At 35.1% G+C, this 16,767-nt stretch overlaps 1 protein-coding gene across 1 annotated transcript in view; it reads right to left on the minus strand.

The window, feature by feature from the left end:
• The window catches only part of TTN (titin), a 229,257-nt gene that overhangs the window by 135,292 nt on the left and 77,198 nt on the right, over positions 1-16,767 (minus strand). Inside the window, exons 76-108 of the mRNA XM_072418400.1 lie at positions 16,449-16,730; positions 16,036-16,314; positions 15,660-15,947; positions 15,222-15,500; positions 14,831-15,109; positions 14,461-14,739; positions 14,057-14,344; positions 13,608-13,895; positions 12,656-12,937; positions 11,972-12,250; positions 11,562-11,843; positions 11,069-11,347; positions 10,490-10,777; positions 10,126-10,404; positions 9,520-9,798; positions 8,799-9,077; positions 8,312-8,599; positions 7,926-8,213; positions 7,277-7,567; positions 6,876-7,163; positions 6,588-6,680; positions 6,226-6,508; positions 5,957-6,140; positions 5,288-5,377; positions 4,537-4,804; positions 4,186-4,446; positions 3,356-3,565; positions 2,303-2,380; positions 1,969-1,995; positions 1,609-1,671; positions 1,373-1,420; positions 722-790; positions 267-338 (exon numbers count right to left, since the gene is read on the minus strand). Of these exons, the coding sequence (XP_072274501.1) occupies positions 267-338; positions 722-790; positions 1,373-1,420; positions 1,609-1,671; positions 1,969-1,995; positions 2,303-2,380; positions 3,356-3,565; positions 4,186-4,446; positions 4,537-4,804; positions 5,288-5,377; positions 5,957-6,140; positions 6,226-6,508; positions 6,588-6,680; positions 6,876-7,163; positions 7,277-7,567; positions 7,926-8,213; positions 8,312-8,599; positions 8,799-9,077; positions 9,520-9,798; positions 10,126-10,404; positions 10,490-10,777; positions 11,069-11,347; positions 11,562-11,843; positions 11,972-12,250; positions 12,656-12,937; positions 13,608-13,895; positions 14,057-14,344; positions 14,461-14,739; positions 14,831-15,109; positions 15,222-15,500; positions 15,660-15,947; positions 16,036-16,314; positions 16,449-16,730 (7,410 nt within the window). The remainder of the gene's footprint in view (positions 1-266; positions 339-721; positions 791-1,372; positions 1,421-1,608; positions 1,672-1,968; positions 1,996-2,302; positions 2,381-3,355; positions 3,566-4,185; positions 4,447-4,536; positions 4,805-5,287; positions 5,378-5,956; positions 6,141-6,225; positions 6,509-6,587; positions 6,681-6,875; positions 7,164-7,276; positions 7,568-7,925; positions 8,214-8,311; positions 8,600-8,798; positions 9,078-9,519; positions 9,799-10,125; positions 10,405-10,489; positions 10,778-11,068; positions 11,348-11,561; positions 11,844-11,971; positions 12,251-12,655; positions 12,938-13,607; positions 13,896-14,056; positions 14,345-14,460; positions 14,740-14,830; positions 15,110-15,221; positions 15,501-15,659; positions 15,948-16,035; positions 16,315-16,448; positions 16,731-16,767) is intronic.

The following is a 16,767-nucleotide window of genomic DNA, read 5'->3' on the forward strand; positions in this document are numbered from 1 at the left end:
GTACAATATTAATTCAGGGTAGATTAAAAACAAGCAGATGAAAACCAATAAAATGAGAAAACAGACAAAGGAATGAACAAAAATACTGGACATAAGCTGTGTCAATATTATTAAATGTGCAAAGTATGATATGCTGCAAAGCAAAATGTAATACATGTTACATGAGCAGATTACCTTCTTCCTAACATTAATAAAATAAAGAAAAGCCTATGATATTGGGCAGCAATGCTTCACTATTGTATAGGATTTAAGCACCAAACAGTTACCTTTAGCAGGAGGTGCAGCAACAGGAGGAGCAGGTGGAGCAGGGACTTTGGGTTTCTTGCCCACTGGAGCGACTTTGAGAAGAAAAGTAAGCGATGTAGCACATTTATAATTTTTTTTTTTTGGCTAGTCTGACCTTTAATGCAAGTCCCTACGGAAGATGCTATGTGATCTCTGAACTTAAGTGCATGACAAATGCAAGAACACCGAACAAAGAGTAAATACATCTTTACAATACAGATATGAAGTATAGTAATAATACTAAAAAGTATAACACAGTAAGATACCTTGTTGTGTCATACCCTAACCTGATCAGAAAGACTTTCAGTCTTACTCACCTAATATAAAAATTATCACTAACTATTGTTCAATAATCTAGACATCAACACCTAAGATCTGAATATTAAACACACTAATAATTAATCAGGAGATTCACTGTGTATTAGAAATTACTCACTTTTGGTTGGTGGAACTACCTCTCCAATGTCTGTAACATCTCTAGGAACCTTTACACCAGGCTTGGGCACTAAAGAAATTGTGAACAAAAAGGGGTTGTAAAACATTATCTGACAAAGCACAACAAAAGAAAACAACAAAGAGGCAATATGAAGTAATATGAACTTAAGGCTTTGATGACATGGTTGCTTTCCCTGTGTCCTGCTGATGGAACAAGAAGCATATTTAAGGGAGAAATACTTAAAAATAGTTATTAGGGTGTCAACATCATGATTAGTGAGAACTAGTAATGAAAGCATGAACGTTATAGCAAATATATATTAAATAAAAAAGCTTATAAAGGCTCATCTTCGTGTAGTAAACATGTAACAGATAAAGTTTAGGAAGTGAAATGCCTTGATGCAAGAGCAGTTAAGCATAAATATGAAGATGAAGACATTTTTTGTTCTCATATTACTAACAAAAAATAATTTTATGCTATAAAAATTATAAATAATTTTGTAAAAATATATATATGATATCTTTATACTTGCAGAATGCTATTATTACAGCGCATGCTGCTAGGATGATGTTGTATTTATTTAGTATGATGATTTATGCTTGGTAGTAAAGCTTTGATGCCTTTACACTTTAAATAACTCCTTTTTAGTACCTCTCTTTTCTTTCTTTGCTTCTGGTACTCGAGGAGGAAGTATGAATTCTTAGAATAAACAAATAAAACATGTGTAGTTTATAGTACTATAAATGTATTGTTTAACAGAGGAAAATATTTATAACACTTTAATTATATGTTGGCTACAATCCTAAAATGTGTAACTGCAGAAAATACCCAAAAATTGCTTGCTTCCTAATACTATGGTTAAATAATGCATAAGTCATTTGGCTTACCTTCAGTTATAAATTCTTCTTCAACTGGAGCAGGTATGTATGGTACCCTGGTATCTGGAACATCTGCAAACAAGTTTCAAATATTATTTTAAATATTTCTCCATGCATGATTAGAGACTAAAATCTATAGAATCCTGTTTCTCATGATGATGAGTCCAAAGACAACTTTTGCATTTTATTTTACAACAAGCAGAGCATAGCTAATTAGAGCTGTGATTTGCATTCATGCCCTCATTTACCTATGAGACAAGTAAATTCCTGCCTTACTAATAAGTTGAAAATAGTTTTTTCAGCTCTTTAAAAATGTTTCAAACATTAACAAATATTAAAGAATATTTAGAAAATAATCTTTCATCATACCTGGTGGTCTAAGCTCCAACTTCATCTCTGAAAAAAGCATAATTATATTAAACTAAGAATGTGTTCTTTTAATGAGAATAATATATGAAAATACATTTCAAAATAATAGTTAATTTGTGTTTAAAGGGTGTCACTTTTTTCATAAATTAAGACAAATGACATAATATGGAACTTTCATAGCATTATATATTTGTACTTTGTTTTACCTAATTTTTTACATAACATCTTCTTGTAATATACAAAACCTGACCTGTAGATTTTCCAGAAATGCAAAAAACAATATTCATTACAGTGTTACGTTATTACTACTATTATAATACTAAAAAAAGCAAACCTTTAGTAGTCAGATAAAGTTCTGCTGTGCTTGTTGCTTCTCCTCTTGGCTCAAGGCTGGCAATAACTGAATAGACTCCTGATGAGTTAAAAAAATACAATATTTGTTAGTTGTTCTGCAGTAAATGACAAACATATATAAATGTAGCTGTATAGAACAAAGAACTAGTTAGTAGGCATTTTGTTACAATGACTAAAAAAAGTAATTGGCATTACTGGCGGTGACATAACTTTATGTTTTAATCAAGCATCCAGTCATGTGTAGAAGATAACCCTGTTTTTAAAATTTCTTTCTCCTTCAATCAAAACTAAAACATAACTTCTTTAGTTTATTTATTTATATTTATTGGAAAAGTTTACCATATTGGCTGAAACACTTTAAATTTTACTGACCTTGAATTAATGAATACCTAGATAATGCTGACTTAGACAAAATAATATTAAACAAACAGATCAAGTCACACCCAATCCATACATGGATATTGGTGCATGTATCAGTATCCCTAAGGCTTAGTCTACATAGACGTTTTCCCCAGCGTTTAACCTGAGGCTTTAAAAGCCCATGTTTGAAATTCCCATGCATTCCAATGGGCTAATCTACACCAGGAAATTTCCTTGAGGCACGTTTACGAGCATTATCTATAACTAAAAATCTTAAACCTGGGGTAACACTGGAAAACGCAGGAAAGTGAGGGTAAACGCTTCCATTGAGTAAACACATTGAAACGCAGGAAAATGTGTTAATAACGCAGGAAAACATGGCATAGAAGATTTCCAGTGTTTTAAAGGGAAGCTTTAAAACACTAATAAAATTGCATAAAAATGCATATATATAATCGCAGTATGAATGTTTACTTGCTTTTTTAAAAATGTCTGTGTAAGCCCAGCTATAATCATAGATTAAAGTACTATTGGCACCTAGGATGCATAAGCATAACTTAGGTATATTGTTTCTCCAAACTGCAGTGCAGTATGAGTAATGCAAGCAGAAAAATCACATTAATTTTTAGAAAATAATTTTTCCAATTAGTTCAACATATCTATGATTGCCTACCTTCATCCTCTGCTGTTACGTTATGGATGGTCATGTAATGCCAGCGCCCCTCGCTTCTAAAGCTGTACTTATCACTCTCTTGTAATTCCATGGTTCCTTTATACCATGTGACCACAGCATCATCAAAGGACACCTCACACTCAAAGGTGGCAGATTCATGCTCACTAACAACAATGTTTTGAATTGTTTTTGTAAACTGAATAGCTTCGGCTGTATGGGTAAATAAAACAGACATTATTAGATATATTATCATATCAATATCGTCACCATCCATCTCTGCAGCCTATGTAATGAAATTGTTACAGTAGTTCAAAATATAAATGAAGAAAAGCACACAATGTTACACATTTGTAAAAGCAGCCAGAAAAGAATAAAAGTTATATTATATATAAACGGTGCTTAAAATTGACCTATAATCAGAGATGTTTTTTATGTTAAGGCTATTCACCGTACTCACAGGTATTTAAAACTATGGGTATTTTGGTGCCAGCACAGTTCTAAACTGGTGGATAGGAGATTGATATTTTTATTGCCCTGACTGTGAATTTTTCTTTATGTTTTTTTTTTTATTTAAAAATGGCTACCACTGGAGAGTCAAAATGTCTTTTAAGCATTGACATTGTTGATATTGTTTGTGGACAATACTGCATTACAAAGAACATTAAAAAATACAGGTATAGGTTTTGAGATAATTTTGCATTTTACAACATCTGCAGAATGTAACACCAAGTCCACAATATATATATATATATATATATATATATATATATATATATATATATAATGTTGTCCTTCTCCAAATTCAGTGCAAACGCCAGTGCGATACAAACCTTCAATAACAAGATCTGCAGTAGTTTCCAAGTTTTCATATCTGCATGTATACTGTCCCTGGTCTTCTGTTCTTACATCCAGGATGGTAAGTTTATGAATCCTCTCATTGATCTCTGTTCGATATCTTCCTCGAGGTTCAATAACTTTTCCATTCCTGTACCATTGGGACTTAACATTTGGTACTGAAAATTCACAAATAAGAGTGCTACTGTGTCCCTCCTTGATGGAACGATCGTGAAGAGGCTTAATAACAATAGGTTCTGCAAAGCAATACAAATCTCTGTTTTAGCACAAGGAGAGAGAATACAACACGGATGATTTATTTATGTATACAGATTACCAATACTTACCAATAACAGTTAATTTGGCGCTAGCAATGTGTGGTCCACACACAACACGGTAATTTCCTTGATCCTCCAACTGGCAGTTCTTGATTCTGAGATAATGACGATCCCCTTGGATACCAATTTCATATTTGTCACTTGTTTCCAACTTTACTGTTCCTTTGTACCAGGAGAGTTTGATTTCAGGATAATTTATCTTGATTTCACACTCAAACAATGCTTCTTTCCTTGTCTGCACAGTTTGATCCTCAATGTCTCTGACTAAATTAATAGGCTTTGAAAACAAAAATACAAAAAATGTGAGTTTCCCAATTTAATTATAGAATATGCTAAGAGTGATTATAGCTCCATATAACTCCAGACAGATATGAAAGGTACAAATAATGCAGATCTGTAATAATTATTACATTGTAAATGTATTTTTTTAATTGAAGCAGCATAAGTACTGAAATTTGATTTGGCATGAGCATTTTGCAGTCCAATGTACAGTATGTACATCAGAGGTCCGAGAGGCAGAAGAAGAAGCTGCACAAGAAGCCAGATAAGTGTGGTAAAGTGAAAGGAGCTAATAGGAAGAAAGAACAGCATAACAAAGAGCTCAGAACATCAATGTGATGCATTGGAACTTAGTCTTAGGACTAGATGGATAAAATTACAAATTCTTTGACAGGTAAAACAGTTTTCACATATGTATTTATTTTGTTCTGTTCTTAGCTATTTGCATGTTTTAGTGTTTTTTAAATCAAGAAATCAGTACCTCAGCCTGGCTCATTCTTTGTTGAATAAATGACACCAGCTCATCAAATTCCTGCTCTTCTGTACGTGAACGTTCCTCAAACTCAACCTCCTAGAAGAGAAATAAAAATGCATTTCATTTTATCTGCAAAAATGGTAGCATAATTGCAATAGTAAACTATAGTTCTAGTTAATGTCCTCATAATTTTCAACTAAATATTTGATTTTAATAATAACACTTTTTAAACCACACTGCAGAGAATTTGTCAATAAGTCACAAGTGTATTACTATAAAAGAAAATATTACTACTACCCTCTCAAGAAACTACCAACTGGCAGAAGGATTTACCTTAATTTCTAAGGATTTACTTTAACTCAGAACCAATAAACCTTTCCTTCCCTATCCAAAATAAAATAACAAAATAGATATACTTTAGGAAAAATATGTATTGCTGAAACTTTAAATGTGGGAAAACGAAAACTAAGTTAGAGGACATCAATAAGTTATGTGCCCCATAGAACTGTTTTTGTAGGTCTTATTGGGGCAGCACAGATAGATAAATCTGGCTACACCTATGAATTATCATGTATATACAAAATAGGCACTGTTTAGAATGCCAGAGGAAAGGTTTTAAACAATACTAAGACTGGGTTTGTAAAACAAAGCTCTAAACTTAGGACTCAGACTTACCATTCTGTGGCTTTCCTCTTCTCTGCTGGCTTTGAGAAGTTCAAAAGCCTGAAGAAGACCACGGAAATCTGTGATGCCGTACATCCTAGCATATTTTTCATACTCCTTAGGGTCAACATTTTTCAGGAGCTCCATTATATCAATGGCTTTTTCTTCTTCCTCCTCCTTCTTCTTAGTTGGAGTCCTTAAATGATATTTAAGAAATAGGAATTAGCCTGTATGTACAGTATAATTTTATGTATGCAACAATTTTATGTGTGTTCAATTACTTTTTAAGTTTGGCTCTGAGGTCACCCTCAATGGTCTCATGTCTCCTTTCCTCTACTGAGAGGTTAGTACTGCACTCAATCTCGCCGTGTTTGTTGAAGGCTACACATCTGTATTGTCCAGAATCAGTCTTGGTGACATCTTTGATTTCAAGTTTAGCTTCATCTCCTTTCTGCTGAATCACAATGCGGCCACCATGATTAATCTGCCGCCATTTGCCCTTCATCCATTTGACATTAGGAATTGGATCACCCCCAACTTTAGCAATGAATGTTGCAGTTCCCTCTGCAAGAATAGTATAATGTTATATTGAGCAATGATGGTTAAAAAGGTTAACTTCATATATTTATACATAAACACTTACTCTCTGCAGCTTTTACACTGCCTGGTTCAGAAACAAAGAAAAGCTTTCCTTCAATTGCTGCTTTCTTCACAGGTGCTGCTGCAGGAGCTTTTTCTAAATATAAAAAAATAGATGGAGAAAGATTAGATATGTTGCCATATTGTTACTGTAGACCATACAAAGAATAGTCACCCTTCTATTGGTCCTCGTGAGCAATAGAAGTAGAGGGGCCTAAGATAGGAATTTCTCCTAACTTTAAATAAGCAATAATAAATTATTTTATGGTTTTATCATTGTGCTATTTTGCACCTTTAATTGTGACTTTAGAAGTCGTGGATTCACTTCCTGCAGAGTTGGTGGCTTTGCACACATAATCTCCACCATCACCCTTAGCAGCAGCTTTCAGTTCCAGTGTTGCAGTTCCTCTCACAAAGGTGACACTGCAAGTATTTGAAGATTTGATTTCACGTCCACCCTTGAGCCACTGAATCCTGATTGGCTGGGATCCATCAACATGACAGCTAAGCTGTAAGCCCTCTCCTTCTGAGACAGTTACAGGTGACAGAGGAACGTCAAATACGGGAGGTTTCTTAGGTTCTGTAGAAGTAAACAATGTTTGTTTAGGTAAAATTACTAAGTTTGTATTTTAGGAAATAGTTAAAAATGTATATATAAATTTATATAATTAAAATATAATCTGAAAAACCAACCTTTAATAAGTACAGAGGAAGTGCAGAGTATACTTCCAGCATCATTTGACACCTTGCAAGTATATAGACCAGCGTCTGCCTGACTGGACTTCTTAATGTGAAGGAGCACCACATTGTTCTTGAAAGAGATTTCACTGTTAGCTGATTGTTCAACTTCCTGGTTATTACGAAACCATGAAACAATGAGCGGCTGTGAGCCAGCAACACGACCTTCCAGTTTAAGTGAGTTGCCCTCTGTCTCCTCAACAGTTTCAGAAAACTTCTTAGTGAAGCTTGGAGGAACTTTCCGTTCTGTATAAAAAAATATGAATATTGTAAATGCACATAAAAAAAATAAACTGTTTTTAAAAGACCTACAAAATAAAAGGTTGGTGCCCTGTCCAATCTCAACTAGATTAATACCTAATACCTAATAATACCTAATATGCAATGTGTGTGTGTGTGATAGTGTGAGCATCTAACATTATGGGCTATGGGCTAAAATGTGTGAAATGGCCACTAGAGGGATAATGACAGATAGAAGTGATGAATAGTACAGTGACTTTGGTTTTTTTATCACACCTGAAGTGCCTGATTTGTAACATAACAAATTAAACAAATACATTAAAAATTATCCAATTAAAACAAATATACAAACAAATATTAATACCTTGTACATTAAGCTTGACGCTGCAAGAATCTTTTCCAACATCATTGGTAGCAGAACATGTATACTGTCCAGAATCAGATTTGTCTGTTTTCAGAATTGTAAGTTTTGTTGTATTTTCTAGTTGAGTAACTTTGTAATTTCCTCCAGTTTTGATCTCTTTGTTCTCTTTGATCCAAGTCAGTTTTATAGGCTGTGTTCCTGTCACATGACACTCAAATTCTGCAAGATCTCCTACAGGAACATCTACTGGTGATGGTTTCACATCAAAGAATGGTGGATTTCTACCCTCTAAAGTGGAGCAAATTTAAAAAAAAGTTGGTGTTAAAAATGTTGAAGGAAATTTGAGGAAATATGTAATAAAATATAGAAATAGACAGCCCACAAACCTGTCAGAATGAGTTTGGCATTAGAAGAGGCAGTTCCAACAAAATTAGAAGCCTTACAAGTATACTGCCCAACATGGTGTCTGTCAGTTTGAAAGATTTGAAGGGTAGCAGTTTTATCTATATATGATGTTTGAATATTATAGTCATCTCTTAAAAGTACACCATCTTTATACCAAGTAACCTCAATAGGTTCTGACCCAATTATTTGACATTCAAATGACACGGGTAAGCCAACAGTTTCCTGTATGTCCTTCACTTTTCTTGCAAAGGAAGGTGGAACGATACGTTCTGCAGAAAAATGCAGTAAAAGTTGTTGAATTCTTTTTGTACATATTATAACACCAGTATTTTAGCAGGAAGCTTTAATGGTTAGGTCGAACAACGCAAAATGCACTTTATGTTTTGCCATCGTAAACCAACTAAATAGCCTCTGGAAAAAGCATAATTAAAATATATTATCAAATACAATTATTCAAAATAGGTTTACCTGTTACTGTCAGAAGGGCAGCAGAGGATGCAGTACCAACTGGATTTTCTGCTCTGCATACATATTCACCAGAATCCTGTATATTCGCTTGAGTGAAAACAAGTGTAGCCACATTGTTTTTAAAGTGTATTTTGCAAGCATCTGTTGGTCTCAGTTTAGTATCACCTTTGTACCATGCCACTTTTATTTCTGGTGTCCCTTGAACTTGGCATTGCAATGATGCAGCATCACCTGCAATAACTTCTACTGGTTCCAGTGGTGTAAGGAAATATGGTGGTTCTGAGGGAAAAGACATCATCAGTTGGTATGAATACTTTAGAATATCTATGTTTGACTTTTACAAATACAAATGTTAAGGTAGGGGCTGACCCCAGTAACCAAGCATTTATAATATCAATATCTAATGCTTATTTATGTCCCAAATGTTGCAGTGATGTCACCAGGATTCACTTAACGCTCATTTGCATTTTTTGTACCTATTTCCCATTATGAAGACAACACAAGTACAAGGAGAGTTTTGCCAAAACATGTTCCCAGTCTTACACATCTAACTCTAGAAAAAAATATGTAATTGCTACTACTACTGAGATTACCTACAACATTTTATTCTGCTAAACATAAAGCAAGCAAGGGTAAATCTTAATCATAATCCTACAGTTAACGTCTTACTCATTCTTTCAAAACCCAAACTACATACGTAAACACCACACATGCTACTTACCTAAAACTTTTACTGTTGCTTGACAGGTATCATGACCAACTTCATTTTCTACACGGCAAGTATATACGCCATCGTCATCATTTGTGCTGCTTGAATATTCCAGGATGCAAGATTTCTCTGTTGTAGTTATGCTGCACCGATCAGACTGAGACACCTCAACACCATTCTTCTTCCATGTCACATATATTGGAGGAGTTCCAGTATAAGTGCACTCCAGAATAATTGGTTTGCCACTATCTGTTTGATAGTTGTTGAGTTTATTCACAAATGCGGCAGGTTCTATTGGAAATTAAGACAAAACATTTAAAGAAATCTGAGAATTTTTATGAAATATAAAAACCTCCTGCTGCATGTCTATTCAATATTTCTTGTATTCATATAGCCTAAAAATTGGACTGACATCTATTTGCATAGAATATTATAGCTTTCACTGTAGTTCTGACCCCTGCTAACACAAATACTAAAGGTATGCCTTAACAGCATGAGCGCTGATGTCTATCATACCTTAACACATGATAATATCACTACTTTAATTGATGAACAACAATTTACTCATTGTGCTGCTTTTTTAAACACATTCTAATAATAGTTATATAATGCACCAACCTTTAACAAAGAGCTGAGTAGAGCAAGAATCCCTTCCAGCATCATTACTGACATGGCACGAATATTCCCCACTTTGCAGAGTGTTGACATTGTAAAGTTCCAAAACTGCCAAGGATTCGGTTAGTGTAATATTGCAGTTGCTTCCTTGCAAGATTTCTTCACTGCCTTTAAACCAAGAAATTTTAAAAGGTGGAGTTCCACGAATCACACCGGCAAAGGTAACTGTGGCACCTGGGAGGACTTCTGCAGGTTCCAGCTTCTCCACAAAAGATGGTGGTTCTGTAAAGCAAAAAATTGTAATTAACAGCAGGGTACAGAATGAAGCTATCAATATCAACAGGATGCTTGTACTTATTAAACTAACCTTTAACAGACAAAGCAGCACTGCATTCATCAGATCCAGCGACATTGGTAGCATGGCAAGCATATTTTCCAGCATCTGCTGGTGCCAGATCATTGACTTTCAGTGTGCAAGTGTTGTCTGTGAGGGTGGTCTGGTACTTGTCTCCACTGACAATTTCCCTTCCATTGAAAGACCAAGAAACTACAATAGGAGGAGATCCAGATACTTTACATTCCATGGAGGTTACTGACCCAAGTAAGCCATAAGTTTCCTTTAGTTTTCTTGTGAAAGATGGAGGAATGATTCGGTCTAAAAAGTAAAAAATACAGTAAAAAATTATTACAGAAAATACAGTAATTAATGTTACATTATGAATAGGAACATTGACAAGTGTTTCTGTCTTCATTATCATTTATAGGTATCTAGGTGTACTATCTGCAAAGCTGCACATGTTTTCACTGGGGAAGGGGATCCAATATTAACATTTTGCATATGACACCATATATTAAAAGACCAGCTCTAATCACTAGCTTGGGTAATAGAGTAGTACTTAATTTTTATTATACAGGATTGTTCATTAAAATAAATTATATCACCAACCTGAAACATCAACACTGGCTGTGCAGCTGCTCTTGCCAACATTGTTCCTCACTTCAAACTCATATTCCCCACTGTCTTCTGTTCCAGTGGAAAGGATTTTCAGGCTAGCAACTTTGCCAAAGAAGCTAACTTTGTATTTCTCATCACTTGTCAGTTCTGTTCCATCTTTAAACCAGGTGGTTATAAACTCTGGGGTTCCACCAACAGTGCACTCCAGGGTGCAAGAATCACCTGCAGTAACCTTTGTTGGTTGTGGCTTTTCAACAATTATTGCAGGCTCTGAAAAACAGTAGTTAACAGATTATGAAAAGTCTTGCTAAATCTATATGGTATACTATGTGTTTGTCAGCTTATTGCCAACTTTGTCAGCTTACTGCAAGCATTTTCACTAAGCCTACCTTCCTTTTAATTAGGCAGCTACTGATACAAATACAATACAAAACAAAGACTAGCCTAAGTTAAAATAAAGTGATCTTTGCTAAATAATACTGACCTAGCACCGATAAGTTTGAAAAGCATTCTTGTGCACCAGCTTCATTCTTGATCTGGCAGGTGTATTTTCCTGTATTTTCTGGTTTAGTCCTTGCAAAGTTAAGAGTTGCGACATTATCAACAAATGAAAAACTGATGTTTTCACTTTCTCTGACAACCTCTTCTTTGTCCTTCAGCCATGAGACAGTGATGGGTGGGGTGCCATCAACTACAGCTTGAAGCTGAGCTGGTTCTCCAACCACTGAAGTAAAGTTCTCAAGTTTCTGAACAAATCTTGGAGGTTCTGTAAGGAAAAATGGAATACATTATAAAAGACCACGGGAAACAATGGAGCTAATACTGTTTATGTATAATATAACTTACAGTATAATAATGTGAAAGAAGAACATGATGCACTTGAACTATACCTACCTTTAAGCTTAATGGAACACAGGCAGGTGTCACTTCCAACATCATTCGCTGCTTTGCATTGATATTCGCCAATGTCACCAGCATCTACTTTAAGGATATGTATAGAGGCAAGGTAGTTCTCTGTTATGATCTTAAATTTCTTGCTGCTCTTAATTTCCCTTCTGTCTTTAAACCAGGTAACTTCAAATGGAGGTGTACCACTCAATTCACATTTAAGAGTTACATCAAGTCCTTTTAATGTTAGCACGGGTTCTGGCCTTGCAATGAAATGAGGAGGCTCTACAACAGGAAAAGAAATATTTTATAAATGTGTGTTGTTGTTAATAATGATAACCACTGTGCATAAGAATTACTAAAATAAGTGTGGGTATCTTATTTCCACCTGGCAAGAAATTCATTTTCATTGCTTAAACCCCCTAAGACTTGGTTATTCCCATATTCCCATCACACTTACACACCATAAAGAAGGGTTGCCATTTTCAGCCTAAATATATAATAAAAATCTCTGAAAGTAGTGGCCTTATTTAAATCATGTCAGAAATTCATCACCCAAGACCATATACAGCATTACTCCTAAGCAGTCTAGAAAGGGCTGTAAGGACTAACATAGGTTAGGAAAGATATATTTATTCTTCTGTTTCCTCCAGTAACTGTTTAAAATATCAAATAAAACATGATCCTTACCTTTAACTTTTAGAGAACCGCTGCAGCTTGCACTTCCAGCACCATTGTGCACTTCACAAGTGTAGTCTCCACTGTCATCAATGTTAGCATCAGCTATCTCCAACACAGCCATGGAATCAACAAAGGACATTGCATATTTAGCACTAGGCTGGATCTCTGCATCATTCTTGAACCAAATAACTCTAATCTCAGGTGATCCACTGATTTTGCATTCAAATCTATCAGAATCTCCTTGTTTCATGACCTTTGAAGACTCCAACTTCTTTACAAAACGTGGTGGTTCTTGTGAAAAGAAATAAAAAAATTAGAAGAATTAGAAAGTTCATCAGTTGATATATAGTTTTGTTTTTAAGGACATGTGGGATTTGTTTTTTATAGGCTGACCACACACATAAATTAAAAAATATATATGTGTTAATGTTTTTTTTTTTTACTAGTGGAACTGTATCTGACAATAATAAACTACATTATTAAAGAAATAGAACTATTATAATGGCAAGTTTTTAGTAGCGATAAAATGAAAATTAAGAATTTGTTTTTTGTAAAATTGTGGAAAAACATGGTGGTTAACAATAAAAGAAAAACCTGTCATTTTTTAGTATTTTTGGGTTGTAGAACGACTTTAGTATTGAACTTTTGGGTATTTGTTTGTTGATATGTTAAATCATAAACAAGAGTGGGGAGGGGGAGACTTTTTAGGATAGGTAATTCCAAGTAATGTGAAAACACAGTAAGGTGGGACCCACGACAACAGGAAAGACCCAGAAAGGTCAAAGAAAATGAATATTCTGTATGTGACCAAAATGTAACACAAAGAAAATACATAACTATCACTTTTGAAACTGATTTCTAAAGCAAAAGCTACTTCTTAAAAATTGCTTGATTTCTACAATGCAATGGCATTTGGAAAAAAGTTTATTTTATAAACAAGATAATATTTTGTTAACTTTACCTTGCACATCAAGAGAGGCTGAGCAAGAGTCTTTTCCAACTTCATTGCTGGCATAGCATGTGTAATTACCGGCATCGACCTTGCTGACTTTCAGAATCTTTAATTGTGCTCTGTTTTCTGTAAAAGAGATTTTGTAGTTTCCTCCGGGGCGAATTTCTCTGTTGTCTTTTGCCCAAGATACCTTGATTGGCTGTGTTCCAGTGACATGGGACTCAAAAATGGCAGCTTCTCCAATAGGAACATTAGTAGACTCAGGTTTTATGTCAAAGACAGGAGCAGATTTGGGTTCTGGAAGTAAGGGATAAGTAAGATTATGTGTGTGTGCGTGTGTGTATATATATAAATTAAGATCAAGTTAGGTGTTTAATTAAAATGAAATTAAGACCTGATGTACTATTTTCAATTTAAGATAAGAAGGCAAAATCATTGAAACTTAAAATTTAACAAACCTGTAAGGATAAGTTTAGCGCTGGAAGAAGCAGAACCAATAGGATTTGTAGCTGTGCAAGAATACTGACCAAGGTGGTCAATGCTAGTGCTCAAAATATGAAGAGTAGCAATATTGTCTATATATGAAGTTTGCACATTATTGTCATCTCTCAAAAGAACACCATCCTTATACCAAGAAACCTCAATTGGTTCTGAGCCATTTATTCGGCAGTCAAAAGTAACAGGAAAGCCAATAGTTTCCTGAACATCTTTAACTTTCCTTGCAAATGATGGTGCCACCTTCCGTTCTGCAAAAGAATAAGCACTATTGTCAAAAGAGTTTTACAAACCCAAAGCAGTTTTTCCCCATGCAAAAAAAGTCTTCCATAGTATATAGGAATAGTTGTAAAGAAGTTAATTTCACCTTGCACACTGAAAAGAGCACTGGAAGAGGCAATTCCAACAACATTTTCTGCTTTGCAGATGTATTCGCCACTATCTGTCTTTTCCACCTTGTTAAAAACTAATGTGGCAATGTTATTTTTGTACTGCATCTTGTAAGCAGGGGTGGACCTTAGTTTAGTGTCTCCCTTGTACCAAGATACTTTTATTTCTGGTGTTCCTCCCACTTGACATTGTAAAGATATTGATTCTCCAATGGTGACCTCCACTGGTTCCAGAGGTGAAATGAAATAAGGTGGTTCTAAAGAACAAAGAATTGTGATAAGGACCATTAAAGGATGATTACCAAAATTGTAAAAATGTATTTTATAGTTGCCTAAATGAGTACAAACCTATAACGGATAACAAGGCAGTACATGTGTCTCTGCCAGCTTCATTTGCCACCTGGCATGTGTATTCTCCATCATCCTCCTGGGAGGCACTAAAAATTTCCAGAAGGCAAGATTTTTCTGTGGTGGTTATACTACACCTCTCAGACTGGCTTATTTCTCTACCATTCTTCCTCCATGTGACCACAATTGTTGGAGAACCAATGTATGTGCATTCCAATGTGATAGCCTTGCCTGATTCGATACTAGTGTCATTTAGTTTCTTCACAAATGTTGCAGGGGCTATTGAAAGTTTGCAAAGAAAAATGATTTTATTTGAGTATGTATTTTACTGTATTATGTTTAAAAATATGAAATAATTCTAAATAATTGACTTTCTAGTGTTATCACTAACCTTTCACAAGAAGATGTGTTGTACAAGAGTCTTTGCCAGCATCGTTGCTTACCACGCAAGTATAATCACCACTCTGTACTGAATCTAAATTGTACAACTCCAATGCAGCAAATGAATTTTGCAGGGAGATGTTACAGTTAGGTCCTGGCACCAGTTCACTGCTTCCTCTAAACCAGTTAACCTTATATGGTGGTGTTCCTTTAATTACACTGGTAAAGGTAACACTTGAGCCTGGTAATACTTCTTGGGGATCTGGTTTTCTCACAAAAGAAGGTGGTTCTAGATACAAAGCAATATAATGAAAAACATTAGGAAAACTCTTTAAAAAGCTAAAAGTTCAAGGCAAAGATTGTTAGATGAAGAAGAAAGATAACTGGTATAACTGCAAAAGCAGCTAATATGAAGTCTTTTACCAACAAGATTACAATCTCTACCAACCTTGGACAGTCAGGGATGCACTGCATTCATCACTTCCTGCTACATTAGCAGCTTCGCATGTATAAGTTCCAACATCAGCAGCCCCCAGTGAGTTCACTGTTAAGGCACAGGTGTTGTCTGCAAAGGTAATGTCATATTTGTCACTGCTAACAATTTTGTTGCCATTTTGATACCAAGATACAGAAATGGGAAGAGAGCCAGAAACTTTGCATTCCAAGCCTGTAGAAGATCCCAAGACACTGTTGGTATCTTTAAGTTTTCTGGTGAAAGATGGTGGTATGACACGATCTGTGGAAGGACAGTATGCTATAAGTGAAAACAGACACCTATCATATAAATATATAAAATGTTTATACAAAAATATAATTTTGCTAACCAAGAACTTCAACAGAGACTGTACAGCTGCTTTCACCAACATCATTCATTACTTCGAAAGTGTATGCCCCACTGTCACTCCTGTCAGCAGACAGAATCTTAAGTGTTGATTTCTTGTTAGAGAAAGTAATGGAGTACTTATGATCACTCCTTATCTCTCTGGCATCTTTAAACCACTTAGTTTTGAGCTCAGGCGAGCCAGCAACAGTACACTCAAGAGAACAAGTATCACCCGCTGTGACTCTCATTGGTTCTGGCTTCTCCACAATTCTTGCTGGTTCTGAAACACAATTAAATATAGTTTTGTGAAAGAAATTATGTTTTTTTTGTCAACTATTATTTGCTAATACTTTGAATTAGTGCTAATTACTGAATTATTCTACAAAAAATAAAGTGCTAGCATAGGTTACCAACCTATTAAAGAAAGTACAGATGCACATTCCCGTGCTCCCACTTCATTTGTGGCCTGGCAAGTGTATTTCCCTGCACTTGAGGATTCTGTGCTGGCAATTTGCAATGTTGCAATGTTGTTTGCATAAGAGATTTTGACATTTTCACTCTCTCTTACAATCTCTCCTTTGTCCTTTAGCCAAGTGATTGAAATGGGCTGAGAGCCCTCGGTAACTGCATGTAACTCAACTGTTTCACCAAAAAAGCATGTGACATCGCTGAGCTTTTTCACAAATCGTGGTGGTTCTATAGAAGAAAAGAAGTGTCCAAGAGACTTTTAAAA

This window comes from Pyxicephalus adspersus, chromosome 7, assembly GCF_032062135.1.
Source record: "Pyxicephalus adspersus chromosome 7, UCB_Pads_2.0, whole genome shotgun sequence".
In the NCBI taxonomy this organism is placed as follows: domain Eukaryota; kingdom Metazoa; phylum Chordata; class Amphibia; order Anura; family Pyxicephalidae; genus Pyxicephalus; species Pyxicephalus adspersus.